This window comes from Bos taurus, chromosome 11 (assembly GCF_002263795.3).
Source record: "Bos taurus isolate L1 Dominette 01449 registration number 42190680 breed Hereford chromosome 11, ARS-UCD2.0, whole genome shotgun sequence".
Classification (NCBI taxonomy): Eukaryota; Metazoa; Chordata; class Mammalia; order Artiodactyla; family Bovidae; genus Bos; species Bos taurus.
In genome coordinates, this window is record NC_037338.1 from 99,363,216 (window position 1) to 99,384,348 (window position 21,133).

Below are 21,133 nucleotides of genomic sequence, written 5' to 3' on the forward strand. Positions count from 1 at the left end.
CCCCATCAGTGTAATAGGGGCATGGGCTTCGTGGTCCCTCAGAGCCTCTTGGTCCCTGTGGGTTGGAGTCTCAGAGGGGCTGCAGGTGGTGAAGCCACCAGCTGTAGCTCACGGTCAACTCTCACTGTTCTTCACAGTCCGAGTCCTCACAGCATGCTTACCAGAGGGGTCAGGATAATCCTCATCTAAAGATGAGGACATTGTGGCTCAGAGAGACTTGGGGCCTTGCCCAAGGTCAGAAGAGGAGCTGCACAGGGCTCTGGGGCAGGACGACAGCAACAGCAGGGCTCCCAGCCCCTGGCCCTGGGCCTGGAGAAAGGTGTGGGGACGGTCTGTACACCGGCCAGGTTTTTCCATCGCCTGGGGGTCCTGGTGATGTGAATGGTTCAGAGAGAGCCCAGCGTGGAGCCTGGCACCTACTGGGTACTTTGCTAACATTGGCGGCCCTGTGCTTTCACCAGGCCCTAATACCTCTCGCCAGGCCTGGCACTCAGCATGTATGGAAATAGTAAAAATGATAGCATGATCTTTGCCAGGGAAATTGTGTGATCCCCAAAATGTTAGACGGCAGTGATTATCTTTGGTTAGTAAACAGATACTTTTCCTTCTCTTCCTTAATAATTTTCTTTTTTTCACATTTTCTAAAATAAATGTTTTATTTTTATGATTAAAAATATGGGAGAAAATTACATTTTAGCGGAATGTTTATAAATGTGCTGTACTGACATCAATAAAACAGGGGACAAAATAGCATGTATGATATGCTTATGTTTAAAAAAATACCCTTGTGTATGCTTCTATGTATACATTGTTTATAGTCATATGTGAATGGAAAAAAAGTTTAGAAGGAAATGTAGTAACATGTTAACAAAGGTTCCCTCTGAGTGGTGGAATTGTAGGTGATTGAATCATGGGTGTGCTTTTCTATGTTTCCAAGTCTTTTTGTATGGAGATCATATCATATTTGATTCTGAAATGTGTATTTTTGCACACTGCATTTTCAGATGTATCTTAGAACCTATAGAATGAATTTAATAGGCAATTTCCTCCTCCCTTACTAGTCCATAAAATAACAATGTATCTTAATATTGATGTCATTATGGGTTCAATGATATAAGGACTTGCTTTTGAATTGGGTATGCATCACGTTAAGGAAATACAGTAAAGATGAGTTGGGGCAGTGGTGGAGAGGTGAGTAGAGGTTGGAGTGAGGGAGTTTGAGGAGGGCTGAGATGAGTGAAGGAGTAGAGGGGTACAGGGGCACAGAGAGAGAACAAAGAGGCACCGAGCTGAATGAGTTCAGGGAGGAGATGAAAAAGGGGGGAAACTGAGGTGCTCAGTGGAGTGACCTTTGCGTACATCACACATTGCTTGGATAAGGGAGGAACCAGTGCCTGTTCTTGAGTTTATGCATAATGTATTTATTCAGCCAACATTTATGAAGCACCTACTGTGTACCAAACACTGGGCTGGGCTAGGGGCCGATGGGGAGGCTGCAGCACCAAGGATGCAGAGCTACAAGCTAGATCAGAAGCAGGGGCAAGGGAGGGGCCCACACCCAGGCTGCAGTCAGAGAAGGCTTCCTGCAAGAGGAGGCTCATGCACAGCTTTGAAGCCAGGGCCAAGCCAGATCCCAGGACCCCAGGTCATGCGAGCAGCAGGGCTCAATGGGCGAGAGCACTTACAGTCTGGTGCAAACACCGGGTGAGTGAAGCTCCAGACTTCTTTCCCCGGAGGGGCCCCACCAGGTGCAAACAGATGGCCGTCGTGTTCCTGAACATGCCTCCCAGAGCCGTGGGGTGAGGTCCCCTCCAAGGGCAGAGAAGGGAGAACACCCTGGCCAGAAAAATGGCTCTGGGCCCAGGACTTGGTGCCCGCCCCCCCCGCCCATCAGCTCTAATAACAAGAACAATAAGGGCTGGTATTTATCAAGTGGTCCCTCTGTACCAGGCATGGAAACAAGTGTTTTGTCGCATGACTATCCTTCAGTCCTTGAAACCCTGGGACCACCCCCCGCCCCAGCAACCACAGTAACCCTTTCAAAATGTTAAGAAAAAGAAAGAAAAAGATAGTGCTAAGTTGTGTCCAACTCTTTCGATTCCACAAACTGCAGCCCACCAGGCTCCTCTGTCCATGGGATTCTCCAGGCAAGAATACTGGATTGGGTTGCCATTTCCTTCTCCAGGGGATCTTCCCAGCCCAGGAATTGAACACAGGTCTCCCGCAATGCAGGAAGCCCTCAAAATGTAAATCACCTCTAATTAAAAATGATCTAATTAAAAATGAAGATTATGGATGGCTTCTAATATCACAGGCAGAGCCAAGCCTACATTACGTCCTGACTCTGGAAACACACATACCACCTGTAGATTATTTCTGTGCTAAAACCAAATCTAAAGCTGATCAGGCCTTAAAAGAGATTCCGAAATTCCCTGGCGATCCAGTGGTTAGGACTCAGTGCTTTCACTGCCAGGGCCCGGGTTCCATCCCTGGTCAGGGAACTAAGAACCCACAGCCTTGCAGTGCTGCTAAGAAAAAAAAAAAAGATTCAACAAACATAAATTAAAAAGTGAATGCTTAAAAAAGAAGAAAATCTTTGAAGGACACACTGCACAATTTCAAAACTTACTAAAAAGCTAAGGGAACCAAAAAACAGTAATGGCATAAGGCATTGGCATAAGGTAATGCCATAATAAGGTAATGGCATAAGGATAGACATATAAATCAAGGGAGTAGAATTGAGAGCCCAAAAGTAAACTGCTATTTGATCCATTGCTGTTTGACAAGGGTGCCAAGAAAATTCAATGAGGGACAGGACTGGCACACTGATAGCTCTTTCTCGATTCTGTGGGTGGTGGTGCATGGCCGTTCTTAGTTGGTAAAGTGATTTGTCTGGTTAATTCTGATAATGAAGGAGACTCTGGCATGCTAACTAGTTATGTGACCCCCGAGCAAAAAAAGAAAAGAAAATTCAGTGAAGACATAACAATCTTTTCAACAAATTGGTGCTGAAACATCTGGATATCCCCATGCAGAAGAATGAAACTGGACTCCTACTTTATAAAAAAAATTAACTCAATAAAAGGGTTAAAACTATAATACTCCTTGAAGAAAACAGGAGTAAAGTTTTTGACCTTGCATTGCTGCTGCTGCTGCTAAGTCGCTTCAGTCATGTCCGACTCTGTGCGACCCCATAGACGGCAGCCCACCAGGCTCCCCCATCCCTGGGATTCTCCAGGCAAGAATACTGGAGTGGGTTGCCATTTCCTTCTCCAGTGCATGAAAGTGAAAAGTCAAAGTGAAGTCGCTCAGTCGTGTCCGACTCTTAGCGACCTCATGGACTGCAGCCTACCAGGCTCCTCTGTCCATGGGATTTTCCAGGCAAGAGTACTGGAGTGGGGTGCCATTGCCTTCTCCGTTGACCTTGCATTAGAAGAAGTGTGTTTTTTTTTATATATATAACACCATATATAGCAGCTTTTATATATAACAACACAAGCAATGAAAGAAAAAATGGATTTAGACTTCACCAAAATTAAAAACTTTTGTGTCTCAAAAGATACCATCAAGAAAATGAAAAACCCCACATAGGAGAAAGTATTTGCAAATTATAAATCTGAATCTCTCCAAACAGGTATAAATTGTTAGCAAGCACATGAAAAGATCCTCACGATCATTAGCCATTAGGTAAATGGTACACTAAGACACAACTTCCCACGCACTAGAATGGCTAGAACAAGACAGATAATTACAAGTGTTTCAAGGATGGTGGGAAATTGGAAGCCTTGTATATTGCTTCTGGGAATGTAAAACGCTGCAGCAGATGTGGCAAACAGCCTAGAAGTTTCTCAAAATGTTAAACATAGAGTTATCATATGACCTAGCAATTTCGCTCCTAGGTATATACCCAAGAGAAATGAAAACGAAAATATGTCCATACAGAAACTTGTACATTGGGATTTCTCTGGTGGTCCAGTGGCTAAGACGTCACACTCCCGATGCAGGGGACCAGGGTTCCATCCCTGGTCAGGGAACTAGACCCCTTAGACCTGGACTTCCCCGGTGGCTCAGACGGTAAAGCATTTGCCTACAATGTGGAAGACCCAGGTTCAACCCCTGGGTCAAGAAGATCTTCTGGAGAAGGAAATGGCAACCCACTCCGGTATTCTTGCCTGGAGAATCCCATGGATGGAGGAACCTTGTAGGCAACAGTCCATGGGGTCACAAAGAGTCAGACCTGACTGAGCGGCTTCACTTTCCTTTCTTTCTTTTAAAAATACTCATAGTAAGAATAAAACCCAAAGTTTCTACCGTATCCTATGACCATATACTACGAGGCCATATTAGCTCAGAGATGAGGGCCCAGGTTGTTCCTACCACCGTTTCTCTTGCTTGCTCTCTCCCAGCCACACTCACCATTCCTGTCTGTTAACTCTCCTCATCTTTTATCAGCACCAGCAAACATTTTTCTGCCTTGGGTCAGAGCAAATATTTTAGGCTTTGCAGGGCAGACAGTCTTTGTCGCAGCTTCTCAATCTGCTGCTGCTTTGGGAAAGCAGCCTTAGATGACACATACACGTACCCGAGGCGGCGATTTGCAATGCAGCCTCACTTCTCTGATGAATCTAAGAAAAGCTGTTAATTTTTTCCTTGGCTCAGCTTTTTATTCACAAGGACAGTGTGATGACTTCAAGCTCCTTGCACACAGGACTGGAAACTGTAAGTCCAATGTAATCTACCTGTTCACAACATTTCATAACTATCAGTGCGACCCTCTAACTTTACTATAGAGGAGAAATAAAAGGAGAGTAGTTTATAACCCGGTCATGGATGCAAAGGCTCAGGCTTGCCCACACTAGGAGAATCTAGGAAGTGGATAGTTATTGGCCCTTGCTTATAAGAAATAAATCTGTCCTGTGGGACGTTCCTGGTGGTCCAGTGGCTAAGACTCCCCGCTCCCAATGCAGGGGGCCTGGGTTTGATCCCTGCTCAGGGACCTAGATCCCACAAGCCACACAGATCTTTTCCCGTGTGCCACACCTAAGATCCAGTGCAGCCGAAAAAGAGAAAGAGGGAAAGAAAGAAAAGAAATAAGTCTGGCCTAAACTAGGCCGCTCCCTAGCCTAGTCCCTTCCAAACTCCACTCCCACCCAGCCTGTTCCTCCAAGGTCTTTCAAAGCATTTCAGAGCCCAGAAAACTAGTCATCTGTCCCAAGGCGGGGCACTTCCTCCTCTGGTCCTCACTCAGTCATCAGCTTCTCTGGAGCATGTTCTCTGACCAGGTGCTGGCAAAGCGCTGAGACCACAGTGTGGACCGATGTTGGGATCCAGAGTGAGGTACTCCGCCCGTGGCAAAGGTCATGAGGAAGGAGGCTCGACATACGCAAAGGCGGGATCGAGCCTCAGGACTCCCCCTGGAACTCCTCGAGCATCTACCCCCATAACCAGAGCCTGCCTACTTTACTACTCTGTGCTCTCCCCTACACCTCTGACTTTACGGGGGGCTGTCCCCCACCACCTCTTTCGGAGAAGGAGTTAACTTAGAGCTCCAGTTAATAAAAACTCCTGGGTGTGACAAGAGTGTTTTAACCTACAAACTCCTCTGAAGGTTCTCTGGCCTGCCTGACAGGCTTGTCCGGCCACATGCGATCGCTCACAGCCTCCCAACCGTGAGAGGCACGAGATGCTTTAAACCTTCTAAAAACAGGTTCCTTAGAAAAGTTAGAAAACTATTAGTATAAGTATAATGGGCTGATTAGAAATTGTATTGGTGAAGGGTTTTTCATTTGTTGAGCCAATGTTTGTTGCTAAGTCTCCACATCCCCTGCCCTTACACACGTTAATGAGTATATAGAAGAAATAAGTATTAACCTTTGATACTAATCACGTTAGACCTTAGGCTAAGTAAATTCTTTCCTTAACTAAAACCCACTATACCCTCACCCTATAGGAATGTAACTTTATTTGGGTGGTGTCTGTTTTAAGAATAATCACCCCTGGAGAAATAAGTGTCCTGGTTGACTGACCCCTGTCACAAGGAGAGAGAGGGTCATAAATTGTCAGCAGGCCCTCCCTGGCCAGAAGATGATGTAACACCCCTAAGACCTCTGTATACATTTGTATGAAGCACCTGACTTTGATAAAAGTCTGGACTGCTGACCCCGCGTGACTTTTGCATGACATCTCAGTGTATAAAAGTAGACCATGGAAAATAAAGAATTGGGATCAGTTTCTCGAAATACTGGTCTCCCCATGTCGCTCTCTCCCCCACTCTGGCTGAGTCTCCATCTGGAGCGCAGAACCCACCATGCTTACTAATTATGCCTGGGCTTCTAAAATCCGACCGGGGAAGCCTCAGTGTCTCCTCTCCTTCGGGAGAACGGAAGGACGCCTGCGGCCTACGTAAGTGGTGCAAGCTTCTTGTCTTGAAGATTTATTGGTCTCCCGCGTAAACCAAGCTACTCAGCCTCTTTTCTCCACTGAATTTTCCTACTGAGCTATCCTCATCCTATTACTCTTTATATCTTTGATAAAATATTTAAATAAATAGGTCGCCGACGCCGTCCCCGCTTCGAATACCCTGGATCAGCCGGGGCTGGACCCCGGCAGACCAGGCCTGTCAAGAGATGCCCACAAACACTGTCTCCATTACTATCCAGCACGTGTATTTCCTGACCAACGCAAAGGTGTGTGTTATGGCTCGAATCGTGTCCTCCAAAAGCATATGTCCAAGTCCTAACCTCTGATAACCTGTGAATATTTCCCCAGTGGCTCGGGGGTAAAGAACCTGCCTGCAATGCAAGAGACACGCTGGAGATGCAAGTTCAATCCCTGGGTCGGGAAGATCCGCTGGGGATCTTGGGGTTGGTCCATGGGGTCGCAGAGTTGGACGTGGCTGAGCGACTAAACAACAATCTGTGAATGTGGCCTTATTTGGAAACAGGATCTTCGAAGGTGTGACCCATTTAAGACGATGGACTTCCCCTGGTGGTCCAGTGGCTAAGATTCTGGGCTGCAGGCGGCCCAGGTTTGATCCCTGGTGAGGGAACTAGATCCCACATGCGGCAACTAAAGGTCCCGCGTGCTGCAACTAACACTGGCCCAGACAAAAATAGCAATGCATGCGTGCTAAGTCACTTCAGTCACGTCTGACTCTTTGTGACCCCACGGACTGTAGCCCACCAGGCTCCTCTGTCCATGGGATTCTCCAGGCAAGAATACTGGAATGGGTTGCCATTCCTTTCTCCAAAAAATAGTAATAATAGTAAATAAGTAAATATTCGAAAAATTGAAGACGAGGTCTCACTGGATCAGCGTGGACCATTGCCAGTCCAGTTTGTTTCCTTGTAAGAAGAGAAAAGAACACAGACACACGGGAGAAAGTTCATGTGAAGACAGCTGCTGCTGCTGCTGCTAAGTCGCTTCAGTCGTGTCCGACTCCGTGTGACCCCACAGCCGGCAGCCCACCGGGCTCCGCTGTCCCTGGGAGTCTCCAGGCAAGAACACTGGAGTGGGTGAGGCAGAGACTAATGTGTCTACGAGCCAAGGAACACCGAGGACTCCTGACAGCACAGAAGCTAAGAGAAAAGCATGGACCAGATTCTCCTCCTCTAAGCTAAGAGAAAGCATGGCCCCAATAACACCTTGATTTTGGACTTGCAGCCTTCAGAACCACCCGCTGTGTGGTACTTCGATACAGACGGCCAGGAGACTAACCCAACCGGACACTAGAGGGCGCTGGGGGCACGGCCCCTGAGGGCAGGAGTTCTGGCGGGCTCCGTGGAGGGCGCGGCCTTCAAGCCCAGTCCCAGAGGAAGGGAAAGGATGCCAGGCTGTGCAAAGGCCCATGGGGGCGAGCTGGGAGAATCCAGGGGCTGGGCAGTCAGTCAGAGTTCACCCTCCGATTTACTCCCTGTGGCTAAGAACCGAAAAAGGGCAGTGCGATTATTATCTGAGGAGGGGCATTCCACCCTGTGTCTGGGGGAAAGTGCCCGCCTGCTTCAAGTCCCCTCAGCAGAGGATGGGAGGCACAGGGCCTGGTGTGAGCCCAGTGCTGGCCTTGGAGGGCACAGCCGTGCCTGTTCTGGGGGGACCCACCATCCCGCTTGACAGGCATTGAGGGATTTCTCAGGACACCGGACTTCCAGAGCTAAAAGTAGCACCATCCTGAGAGAACGGGGATGGGTGGTCCCCTTAGACGGGCCGAGTGCAGGGGTGCCTGCTCCCGTCCTGTGCCTGAAACCCTGCTGACTCCCCAGATGGACTTAATCTCAGGGGAACCCCCCTCCTCGACCACCTCCTGACCACTCGGTTCAAAATCTGCGGGTGCCTGGTAGGCTGATCCTCTCTCTGACGTGGTAGCTCACAGCCCTTGATGTCTATCAATTCTGGCCTTTCTCCTAAGGTGGCTACGCCTCCTCCGCCCCACATCACACCTGCCACCATCTCACCGGATCACAGAGGTAGGAATAACACTAATGCGATCAGTTCTGATTTGCTCACTCAGCACCAGGCGCTGCAGTAAGGACTATACTGATGTCATCAGACCCTTTCAACAGCCCTGGGAAGCAGGCGCTACCCTCAAACTCCCCCCAACCTTAATAGGCAGGGAAGGAACTTCCCGGGTGGCCCAGCAGATAAGAATCTGGGTGCCAATACAGAGCACAGGGGTTCGATCCCTGATCTGGGAAGATTTCACATGCCTCGGGGTAAAACAACTCATGTACCACAACTACTGAAGCCTGTGCCTAAAGCCAGTGCTCCGCAATGAGACGCCACCACGGTGAGAAGCCCTCACACCACAGTGAGTAACCCCCAGTTGCTGCAGCTAGAGAAAGCCTGAGTACAGCAGCAAAGACCTGGTGCAGCCAAAAATAAATAAAATCTAAAAGCAAAACGAAAAAAGGCAAGGAAGTTTGCAACAACGATAACATAACAATAAAAACCAGTCCATCCTAAAGGAAATCAACCCTGAATATTCTCTGGAAGGACTGATGCTGAAGCTGAAGCTCCAATCCTTTGGCCACCTGATGCGAAGAACTGACTCGTTAGAAAAGACCCTGATGCTGGGAAAGACTGAAGGCAGGAGGAGAAGGGGGCAACAGAGGACAAGATGGTTGGATGGCATCACCGACTCGATGGACGTGAATTTGAGCAGACTCGGGAGATACTGAAGGACAGGGGAGCCTGGTGTGCTGCAGTCCGTGGGGTTGCAAAGAGTGGGACACAACTGAGCGACTGAACAACAACAAACACTCAAATGGGGCTCCGGCAGGTCAGGGGAGGGTTCAAATCACGGGATGCCCACAGTTTAAGAGCCCAGCGTGTGGCCCTTTCCTCTCCTCTGCCAGTCTTGGCCCTTCACTCTCACTGCCAGCTCTCAGGAAAGGTGGTACCTTGGGGCTGGGGGTGGCCTGGGCCGTCTGGCTCCGTGGAGCGGGGGAGAGCCTGTGCAGGATGAGGCCACGCTTAACCACTCATGCTACCTGGGGCTGGAAACCAGGATCCGGCTTCCACTGCAGGGGACTGCCAGGGCAGCGACTGGTGTGTGTGTCCGGGTGAGTCTGTGGGCACAGGAGTGAGTATCATACTGCACCCTTTGTGGAGCAGGTCTGTCCTGCCAAACCTTTGATGCCCACCTGGGATTGGGCACCAAGCAGACACCAGCGGAGAAGGTTAGGACACAGGCTTTGGGGTCATGCACACCTTGGCTGTGTGACTCAGGGCAAGTCACTTTACCTCTCTCAATGTCAGTTTCCCTGTCTGTGAAAGCCGTTAAGTGAATTCCTGGCACATAAAAGGTGACTGTAAATGGCAAATGTTAACAATAGAGTGGGCACTTTATGAATACCCATGACATTCGTACAATATGACCCATTTCAGCGGGACTGACTTCATCAGATCTCAGGAGGCTTAGTGCTGAGGGCCTGCGATAGTTTGAAGGGCCTATGAAAATGTTTTCATTTTAATTTATTTTAAAATAAGAACACAAGTGGGGCTAGTGTTAAAGAGCCTGCCTGCCAATGCAGGAGACATGAGACATGCATTCAATCCCTGGGTCGGAAGATCCCCTGGAGGAGGGCATGGCAACCCACTCCAGTATTCTTGCCTGGAGAATCCCACAGACAGAGGAGCCCCGAGGGGCTACAGTCCATGGGGTGGAAAAGAGTCAGACACGACTGAGGCGACTTAGCATGCATGCACAAGGGAATGTAATATAATAATGAATCTAGCCTGGACGATATTTGTTCTTTATACCAACATAGTTATAAAGTATATATATATATATTTTTGGCCAAGCTGTGTGGCTTGCGGGATCTTAGTTCCCTGACCAGGGACTGAACCAGGGCTCTTGGCAGTGAGAGCATGAAGTCTGAACCACTGGACCACCAGGGAATTCTCCTTTGATATATATATATTTTTTTAATGGAGAAAGGGGCCCATGAAGTAGAAGTGAATAGGGTCCTTGAAAGTTTTAATGTGACCTTGAACGTGGGTAAATCTGTGTGCGGTTGTGACTACTTGTGCAAATAAGAGTGTTTGCCCTTGAGTACTTGCACATGTCTCTTTCCTTTGAGCCCGTGGGTGTCATGGGGACAGTTTCCAGGAACTTGAAGGGGAGGGAAAGCCACTGGGCGTCTGAGCCGAGGGTGGGAAGGGCACAGGTGGCCACTTGGGCTGCCCTCACCAGCAACACTGCCAGGTGTCAAGGCGTTGCATGCTGCTTGCATGTTGCATGTCCAGCTCTTTGCAACCCCTGAACTGAAGCCTGCAAGGCTCCTCTGTCCATGGAATTTTCCCGGTGAGAATACTGGAGTCGGTTGCCATTTCCTCCTGCAGGGGATCTTCCCGACCCAGGGATGGAACCCAGGTCTCTTGCATCTCCTGCACTGGTAGGCGGATTCTTGACCACTGAGCCACCTGGGAATCCCTGCAAGCCACTGCCCTGTGGGGAAATGGGTGCTTGTTGTCCCTGAGGCCACCAAAAGGGGACACGCAGAGCCAGTCCTGTCTAGACTTCTGGCTAGCTGGCCCTAGACATTAAGCCATACGATACATTAGGACAGAGGACAACTTTGTGTCTCAGAGGGGAGTGTGGCCTCACTTCATAGACGAGACCGTCGGTGGGGAGTGTGCTGGTCCAGGCCCACCCCGAGGTGTGACTGCTGGCCTCCCAGACCAGGGTTCTTGCACTGACTGGGCTGACCTAGGTATCTCTACAGGGGCTCATTCACAGACACCTGGGAGCTCTCACCATTGCCTCATTCAGAGACACCAGGAAGGCTCTGGGGCAGCCTTTCCCAAGCCACACCCACCTCCAACTCCCCATGTGCCTCATCTCTCATCTTCCAGAAAGCAAGATAACTTCCCTGGATAACTCCTCTACAGCCCTGATGACGAGCTTAAGGGTAATGACCATAGCCTTTTATTTACTGCACACTTTCTCTGTGCCAGGCTGCCCGCCCAGCACTTTCCACGGCCCATCACTTTGAATCCCATGAGAGAGGTGCCATCAAGAGGCCAAGTAACAGACCCAAGGCCACAGCTAGCAGGTAGCAGAGCTGGAATTTGAACTCAGGACACAGACTTCAAAGCCTGTACTCACTGCCACTGTGGAGCAAGGGAAGGCTGAGCAGTGACACCACGGCCCCTTGGGCTATTGACTCACTATTTCCAGAAAGAATCGATGAAGCACAGACTGAGAGATGCTCAATGGGAAAGGAGAGAATTTGATCTAGTTGCTTACATTTTATGGATGGGGATAGTGATGAGCAGGGAGGGGCACCGACCAGCCCAGATTCCAGGGGGACCAGATCACCTGGGGCATAATCCTGGCATTTTTCTCATCCTAGCAGCTGCCTGGGACATCATTATGGCTGTGTCTCAGAGGAAGATGCTCAATAAACTTTCACTGAGTGAGAGAATGAATGTTATCTCTCCAACCAGACTGTGAGCTCCGTTAGAACTAGGACTCTTCTTTGTTCATCTTTTTACTATCAACAACTGGTGCAGGAACTTAGATACACACCTTTTATTACTTCAGATCAGATCAGATCAGTCGCTCAGTCGTGTCTCTTTGCCACCCCATGAATCGCAGCACGCCAGGCCTCCCTGTCCGTCACCAACTCCCGGAGTTCACTCAGACTCATGTCCATCGAGTCAGTGATGCCATCCAGCCATCTCATCCTCTGTCGTCCCCTTCTCCTCTTGCCCCCAATCCCTCCCAGCATTAGAGTCTTTTCCAATGAGTCAACTCTTCGCATGAGGTGGCCAAAGTACTGGAGTTTCAGCTTTAGCATCATTCCCTCCAAAGAAATCCCAGGGCTGATCTCCTTCAGAATGGACTGGTTGGGTCTCCTTGCAGTCCAAGGGACTCTCAAGAGTCTTCTCCAACACCACAGTTCAAAAGCATCAATTCTTCGGCGCTCAGCCTTCTTCACAGTCCAACTCTTACATCCATACATGACCAGAAGAAAAACCATAGCCTTGACTAGATGGACCTTTGTTAGCAAAGGAATGTCTCTGCTTTTGAATATGCTATCTAGGTTGGTCATAACTTTCCTTCCAAGGAGTAAGCATCTTTTAATTTCATGGCTGCAGTCACCATCTGCAGTGATTTTGGAGCCCAGAAAAATAAAGTCTGACACTGTTTCCACTGTTTCCCCATCTATTTGCCATGAAGTGATGGGACCGGATGCCATGATCTTCATTTTCTGATTGCTGAGCTTTAAGCCAACTTTTTCACTCTCCACTTTCACCTTCATCAAGAGGCTTTTGAGTTCTTCTTCACTTTCTGCCATAAGGGTGGTGTCATCTGCATATCTGAGGTTATTGACATTTCTCCCGGCAATCTTGATTCCAGCTTGTGTTTCTTCCAGTCCAGCGTTTCTCATGATGTACTCTGCATATAAGTTAAATAAGCAGGGTGACAATATACAGCCTTGACGTACTCCTTTTCTTATTTGGAACCAGTCTGTTGTTTCATGTCCATTTATAACTGTTGCTTCCTGACCTGCATACAAATTTCTCAAGAGGCAGGTCAGGTGGTCTGGTATTCCCATCTCTTTCAGAATTTTCCACAGTTGATTGTGATCCACAGAGTCAAAGGCTTTGGCATAGTCAATAAAGCAGAAATAGATGTTTTTCTGGAATTCTCTTGCTTTTGCGGTGATCCAGCGGATGTTGGCAATTTCATCTCTGGTTCCTCTGCCTTTTCTAAAACCAGCTTGCACATCAGGAAGTTCACGGTTCACATATTGCTGAAGCCTGGCTTGGAGAATTTTCAGCATTACTTTACTAGCGTGTGAGATGAGTGCAATTGTGCGGTAGTTTGAGCATTCTTTGGCATTGCCTTTCTTTGGGATTGGAATGAAAACTGACCTTTTCCAGTCCTGTGGCCACTGCTGAGTTTTCCAAATTTGCTGGCATATTTATTACTTCAGCAAGTATTTATTGAACTCCCATTATGCATTATGCCCTAGCCTAGCCACCAGGCACACAGAGAACAGGATACCTTCCTTTCCCTTAAGGTGTGTACACAGAATGAAGGGGACAAATGAGTAATCAGACCATTCTAATACAGTGTGAGCCTTAATATGCAAAGAATTCTTATCAATCAGTTACAAAAGACCAATATGTCAATAGAAAAAAAAAAGTGTGCAAAAGATATACATTCACACACAAAAAGAAAACAGCATGTAAACTGGAAGAGATGCTGAACCTTGTCATAACTGACAAAGTGCAAACTACAATGAAACACAATTTTCTGTGTCTCAGGCAGAGAATAATAAGATTGAGATACACCAAGTCAATACTATGATGCCCTAAAAGTCACTGGTATATCTTCTGGAGGGAAACTTAATATTAGTGACTTATATTATTCCTTCCAATCCCAAAGAAAGGCAATGCCAAAGAATGCTCAAACTACCGCACAATGCTGGGAAAGATTGAGGGCAGGAGGAGAAGGGGACGACAGAGGATGAGATGGCTGGATGGCACCACCAACTTGATGGACACGGGTTTGGGTAGACTCCAAGAGTTGGTGATGGATAGGGAGGCCTGGCGTGCTGCGGTTGATGGGGTTGCAAAGAGTTGGACACGACTGAGCAACTGAACTGAATACTCCAGAATTCTGGGGCTGACCAAGGAGGAAAGATACAATTTGTTAGGGTAGATGCAGATGTACAGAAGGACACAATGTGGGATTAGAAAAACCAGGTCCAGAAGTGCATGGATTAAGCAGCCTCACTTCTGTAAAACTGTATCTATATACTTCTTTCCCTGGATAGAAGTGGGTGTTAACAGCTGGGGGCTTCCCTCGTGGCTCAGGTGGTAAAGAATCTGCCTGTAATGCAAGAGACCCAGGTTCAAAACCTGGATCCCCTGGAGAAGGAAATGGCAACCCACTCCAGTATTCTTGTCTGGAGAATCCCATGGACAGAGGAGCCTGGTAGACTACAGGCCATGGGGTCGCAAAGAGTCAGACACAACTCAGCAACTAAATAAGACAACACACCAACAGGCAGATTGTGATTTGGGGAAATAGATCTGGATGGAAACGTGGCATAAAAATGGAGAGTGAAGTGACCTAGCAATATGGAATATACAGTTTTGTAAGAAATTAAAATTTGTGTATAGAATAGCAGTTGCAAATATTCAAACAATAAAGTCTGGCTAAAGGAGCTTAAAAAAAAGTATAATCAGCCATTACAATGATGAGGTTCTACAAGTTATGATATATGACACTTACCCTCCAGAGAACTGAAATCCACCTAAGTAGGAGGTTAGGGCTCAGCTTTTTGGGTCCCTCCCATTTTCCAAGCCTCAGTTTCTCCATCAGGACAAGATGTCTGGGCCCAGTGGCCCCTAAGGGCCCTTCCGCCCTTCTCTGCCCTGCCCAGGACCCGGCTCGCTCACCCCGATCCTCGCTCTGGGCAGCTGCCTCTTCCTCCTGTTGGCGCTTTGCCTGTTCCTCCTGCGCTCGCTGCCGCTCCAGTTTCTTTGTCATCTTGAGATCCTTCCACTTCTTTTTCTCCTCTTTTTCTGGATAAGAGGACAATTGGTGGAGGGAAGAGTGACTTGGAGGTGGGAAAGACTTGGAACAGCCCAGGAGGTGGTGTCCTCTCAGTAGGTCAGCCTGGGGACTCCAATGCTGCCTAGAGAGCAGCCAGAGAAGCCTTCCAGGGCTTCTGGCCTCCTCGTCCCCATTTTGGGTACTAGTAAGACCTAGAGGGGACAAACCTGGTGGCTTTTCCCCAAGATTCAGCTGTGCACTGATGGGCAGTGGGGAGGTAAGCACAGACACTTAGCTCTCCATTGGGCCCACCCCCGCCAGGGCCCACCTCCACCCCCTAGTCCCTGACTTACTCTGTTGCTTCCACTTCCGCCACTCTACTCTTTGGCCATGTTCACCCTGGAGAAGGAGTTGGGGGAGATACAGGAGTGAGGCTGAATGGTCACACCTGAGCTGGGGCGGGGGAGGTGTTCCCACTTGCTGCTCCCCAGCTGTCTCCTCTGTTTAAATGAGCTCTTGTTGGTTAGTGCTCAGTCGTGTCCAACTGTTTTGCGGCCCCATGGACTGCAGCCCACCAGGCTCCTCTGTTTGTGGGATTCTCCAGGCAAGAATACCTGAGTATTTCCTTCTTTCCTTTCTTCCTTCAAGAATTCCTGCCATTTCCTTCTCCAGGGGATCCTGCATTGGCAGGCAGATTCCTTACTGTCTGAGCCACTAGGGAAGCCCCTTTAAATGAGGGTAGTGAGGAAACGAGGGGCACCCCCCCCCACACACACACACAATACTGCCCAAGAGAGAGCGTCAGGAGGGCAGGGACATGTACCCCCAGTGCCTGAGACCATAGCTGGAACATAGTAAGCATTCAGTAAATTGTTAAATGAGTTCCTACTGGAGAGAAGAGGAAAGAGGTTCAGGGGGACAGGACTTGCCCACTGCCGCCCTGGTTATCAGAAGAGATACGCCATGAAAGGGCTCGGGAAGGAGCCGGGTCCCGCCTTCCGAATCCGAACCCCGGGCAGAGTTGCCACTAAGGACTCCGGCAAGGTTGCCATTGGCCATAAGGCAACGGCAACCCAATCCAGTACTCTTGCCTGGAAAATCTCATGGGCGGAGGAGCCTGGTGGTGTACAGTCCATGGGGTCGCGAAGAGTCGGACACGACTGAGCGACTTCACTTTCACTCCGGTAAGGTAATGAGTTACCAACGCTGTCCCGGCTCCGATTCAAACCCCGGTTCCCACCTCCGCTGCTCATCGGCACAGGGGTTGCTGAGGCCACAAGCAGGCAACAAGCTCGGGGACTCCGGCCGCGGAGCAGCGACGAGCCTGGAGCTGGAGAGGCGACTCGGCCCCGCCACGGGGCCCCACGCGGCTCTATTTCTTAACACCAGCCCCGTGCCCTGCCGCAGGGCTCGCACATCCCTCCACCTACCGAACCACAGGGCCGCTTCCTCGCGCGCTCCGCCATGTTCGCCGAACGCCGTAGGCCCCGCCCGGCCAATCAGACTCACCCCTTCCGGCAACACCTACTTCGAGCCGTCCAATCGGAGACCCAGAGGCGCGCGTGGGCGTGGCCTAGGTGCTGTGAGGTTAGAGCACGTGGACAGGGGAGGGCTGGAGGTGCTGGATGGGCTGCCTAGGGGCTGATGGGGTGTCGGCATCCGGTGAGCTGGACCTGGCGCTGGTGTAGGGACCGGGGGGCGGGGGGGGGGGGGTGATGTTTAGCTCATCTCAGGCCTGAGTGTCCCAGTGCGCAGAAACTTTGGACTACCAGAGCGCTGCCCTCCGGCTCGGGTCGAGCACGGAAGTCAAACATCAGCTTGGTTTTGTACATGGAGTCTTGGGGCCCGAAGCTGGAGTGTGATTCAGAGCTGGCAATAATTAAATCCAGTTATAGATTCGCTCATTTACTCTCTCTTTTAATTATTACACTTTATTAGAGAACAGTTCAGTTCAGTCGCTCAGTCGTATCCGACTCTTTGCAACCCCATGGACTGCATGCAGCACGCCAGGCCTCCCTGTCCATCACCAACTCCCGGAGTTTACTCAAACTCAGGTCCATCGAGTCGGTGATGCCATCCAGCCATCTCATCCTCTGTCGTCCCTTTCTCCTCCCGCCTTCAATCTTTCCCAGCATCAGGGTCTTTTCAGATGACTCAGTTCTTTGCATCAGGTGGCCAAAGAGAAGACTTGGGTTTACCAAAAATTGAACAGATAGTTCCCACAGACTTTCCCCTCAGTTTTTGGAATTAACATGTTGCCTTAAGGTGTACATTTGTTATAGTCCATGAACCAGTATTGATGCTTTGTTCATAGTATAGGATAGGGTTCTCTCTTTGTGTTGTACATACTGTGGGTTTTGGTAAAATACCTAATGGCATATATCTATCCCTGCCATGGAATTCTCCAGGCAAGAATACTGGAGTGGGTTGCTGTTTCCTTCTCCAGGGCATCTTCTTGACCCAGGGATCAAACCTGGGTCTCCTGCATTGCAGGCAGATTCTTTAGTGTCTGAGCCACCAAGGAAGCCCCCGTCATTACAGTATCATGCAAAATTGATTCACTGCCCTAAAAATCTGTGCTCCACCTATTTTCCCCACTCCTCAAGCCCCTGATAACCACTGATCTTTTTTTTCTAACTGTTCTTATAGTTTAGCCTTTTCCAGAATGTCATATAGTTGGAATCAAACAATATGCAGCCTTTTCAGACTCCCTTCTTTTATTAAGTAATACATATTTAAAGTTCCTCCCTAGCTTCTAGTGGCTCGATATCTCATTTCTTTTTACTGCTGGATACTACTCATTGGCCTGATACCTCATTTCTTTTTAGTGCTGGATACTAGTCATTGTATGGATATGCCAGCATGTCTATCCATTCACCTTTCAAAGGACATTTGGTTGTTTCCAGTATTTGGCAATTATAAATAAAGCTGCTATAAATATTCATGTGCAGGTTTTTGTGTGGACCTGCCTTTTCAGCTCATTTGGATAAACAGCTGGACGTCTGATTGCTGAAATATTTCACTGGAGGCAAAAACTGTAAAAATGGGTACAAAGTTTATTATTAGAGACACAGCACAACAAGCGGGAGAACACACAGAGAAACCGTTTGCTTAGTTAAGAAAGAAGCAAGACAGGGGCACCTGGAGAGAAAGCGTGTGGGAATCTCCCCTAATGAGGAGGAACCAGAAAAAAGGTGGTTAAAAAACTTATATAGGACAGCTCTTCTGGGTCTTTGTTTACCTTTGGCCAGCAATCTGATTTATTTGTCCACACCTGACCTGCCCTAGGCAACATGTGTGCACGACTTTTTTCCAAGATGGATTTCAATGCAGAGGCTTTTGGGAGTAAAGAAGCATTACTTATTATGGCCTGGCATCCCCTGACTTTTGACCCCCTGGGAGCCTTTCTGCCCGTGTGCAATGTCTCCCTTGCCCCAAGGATGGGAAATACCTGGCCTCTTGATTCGTTACTCAAACAAGGTTTAGTGCTCTCTGTTCCTGCCATGACTGTTATCTTAAGGTGTCCTCAGGAGAGAAAGCCTGGCTATATACCCTGTTCAGTTGTTACTCCCATTTTGGAGAGCAAGCAGAAGGACTGGTTGTAAGCATCTAACCTGGAGCCCATCTGTCTCCTGTTTCTGAAAATGCAAACAAGGGGTATACGTGTATATGTCCAGCTTGAAGTCCACTTTTTTCCTGCCCCAAGAAATGTAAACAGGAGCCTTATTGCAAATACCTAGGCTGGGACCCATCTGCCTTCTGCCTCAGTTCCATCCAAGAAATCCTTTTTTTCTGTCTTTCTTTCTTCCTGCCTGTCTGGCTTCCTTTCTTTCTTTTAAATGTGCATCTTTATTCATCTATAATGATGATTAGCTGGATCATGACTAGAGAGAGAAGTTTATGAAAAAAAAAAAAAACACCTTAGTACTGAAAACTATTAGCATAATTTCTCCTCTGGCTCTGGAGGACCTTCTTAGCACCAGTCTATGTGTACTACGGCAAAGGGGCTCCAAGCCTGCGCCTGTGAATTGTATTGTTTCACAATCTTGACTTTGGAACAGTGATAGTAGTGCAAAATCATTGTTTGGAAAGGGACAGAGTGGAGTGTATTACTTCAGGAAGTATTTATTGAACCCCATTATGCTTATGCCCTAGCCTAGTCACCAGGCACACAGAGACAGGATACCTTCCTTTCCTTAGGTGTGACACAGAATGAAGGGGACAAATGAGTAATCAGACCATTCTAATACATGTGAGCCTTATATGCAAAGAATTCTTATCAATCATTACAAAAGACCAATATGTCAATAGAAAAAAAAAGTGGCAAAAGATATACATTCACACACAAAAAGAAAACAGCATGTAAACTGGAGAGATGCTGAACCTTGTCATAACTGACAAAGTGCAAACTACAATGAAACCGATTTCTGTGTCTCAGGCAGAGAATAATAAGATTGAGATACACCAAGTCAATACTATGATGCCTAAAAGTCACTGGTATATCTTCGGAGGGAACTTAATATTAGTGACTTATATTATTCATTCCAATCCCCAAGAAAGGCATGCCAAGAATGCTCAACTACCGCACATGCTATTCACACCAGAAGTAATTGGCGGCAGGGAAGGGACGACAGGGATGAGATGGCTGGATGGACACCAACTGAATGGACACTGGTGATCAAGAGGAGTTGGTGATGACAGGGAGCCTGGCGTGCTGCGTGCAGGGGTGCAAAGAGTTGACACGACGAGCACTTGAGCTGAATACTCCGCAGAATATCTGCGGCTGCCAGGGGAAGTACATTGTTAGGTAGATGCCAGATGCAGAAGGACACAATGTGGATTAGAAAACCAGGTCCAGGAGTTGTAAGCAGCACTACTTCTCGTAAATGATGGTATCATATTTCTTTTCCCTGGACTGAGTGGGTGGGTTAAACAGCTGGGGCTTCTCTCTGGGTGGGCTCAGGTGGTAAAGAATCTGCTGTAATGCAAGAGACCCAGGGTTCACTGGATCTCGGAGAAGGAAATGGCAACCCACTCCAGTATTCTTGCTGGAGAATCCCATGGACAGAGGAGCCCTGGTTAGCTACAGCCATGGGGTCGCAAGAGTCAGACACGACAGCTCAGCAACTAAATGACGAAGCAACCAACAGCGCACAGATGTGGGATGGGAATAGATTGGCATGGAAACCTGGCATAAAAAGTGGAGAGTGAAGTCGCTAGAGAATATTGGAACTATACAGTGTTTGTAAAGAAAGTTAAAAATTTGTATGATAGCAGTTAGAATTGCAAACCATGCAATGTCTGGGTAAAGGGGCTTCAAAAAAAAGATATTCAGCCATTCAATGATGAGGTTCTACAGAGTATATGTATATATGACACTATACCCAACAGGACTGGAAATCACGCTAAGTAGGCAGGTTAGGACTACAGCTTTTGGGTCCTCCCATTTTTCAAGCACTCCAGTCTCTCGACAGATGCTGAGGGTCCAGTAGCCCTAAGCGGCCTTCGCCCTTTCTGCCTGTCCAGGGACCCGCGCTCGCTCACAGCCCGATTCCTCGCTCTGGCGCCAGCCTGCCCTTCCTCTGTTTGGCGCTTTGCCTGTTCTCCTGCGCTCGCGTGCACAGTCGTCAGGTTTTCTTTGTTCACTTGAGATCCTTCCATTTTTTTCTCTCTCTTTTTCTGGGATAAGAGGTACAATTGGTGGACGGGAAGAGTCTTGGACGTGGCGAAAGTACTTGGAACAGCCACGGAGGTGGTGTCCTCTCTACGTAGGTCAGCCTGTGGGACACAAATCTAGCCTAGCTAGAGCAGCCAGAGAAGCTTCCAGGGCTTCCTTGGCCCCTCACAGTCCTCCATTCTTGGGATAACTAGTAGACCTGGAGGGGAACAAACCTGTGTGGTTTTCCCACATAGTATTACTTGTGCACTGTGTGGTACAGTGGGCGGGTGAAGAGATATCCAGACTCCATTTGAGATTGCTCACCATGTGGGCCAGGGACACTCCCGTCGCTACTGGGCGTCCACCAAGTATCCCGATCTTTTACTTACTGATCCTCACTGCCGCCTCTTAATTGTTTCTCCTTCGCACTGCTACTTTGCACGTTACCTGGAGAACGCGGA

The 21,133-nt window shown here is 48.5% G+C and overlaps 1 protein-coding gene across 1 annotated transcript in view; it reads right to left on the minus strand.

Moving 5' to 3' along the window:
• LOC104968656 (kynurenine--oxoglutarate transaminase 1) overlaps positions 1 to 16,486 on the minus strand; it is a 28,894-nt gene extending 12,408 nt beyond the window's left edge. Inside the window, 4 exon segments of the mRNA XM_015473681.3 lie at positions 1,686 to 1,836; positions 14,917 to 15,042; positions 15,367 to 15,412; positions 16,444 to 16,486. Coding sequence (XP_015329167.2) covers positions 1,686 to 1,781 — 96 coding nt within the window. The 5' untranslated portion in view covers positions 1,782 to 1,836; positions 14,917 to 15,042; positions 15,367 to 15,412; positions 16,444 to 16,486.
• Between the last annotated feature and the right edge of the window lie 4,647 nt (positions 16,487 to 21,133).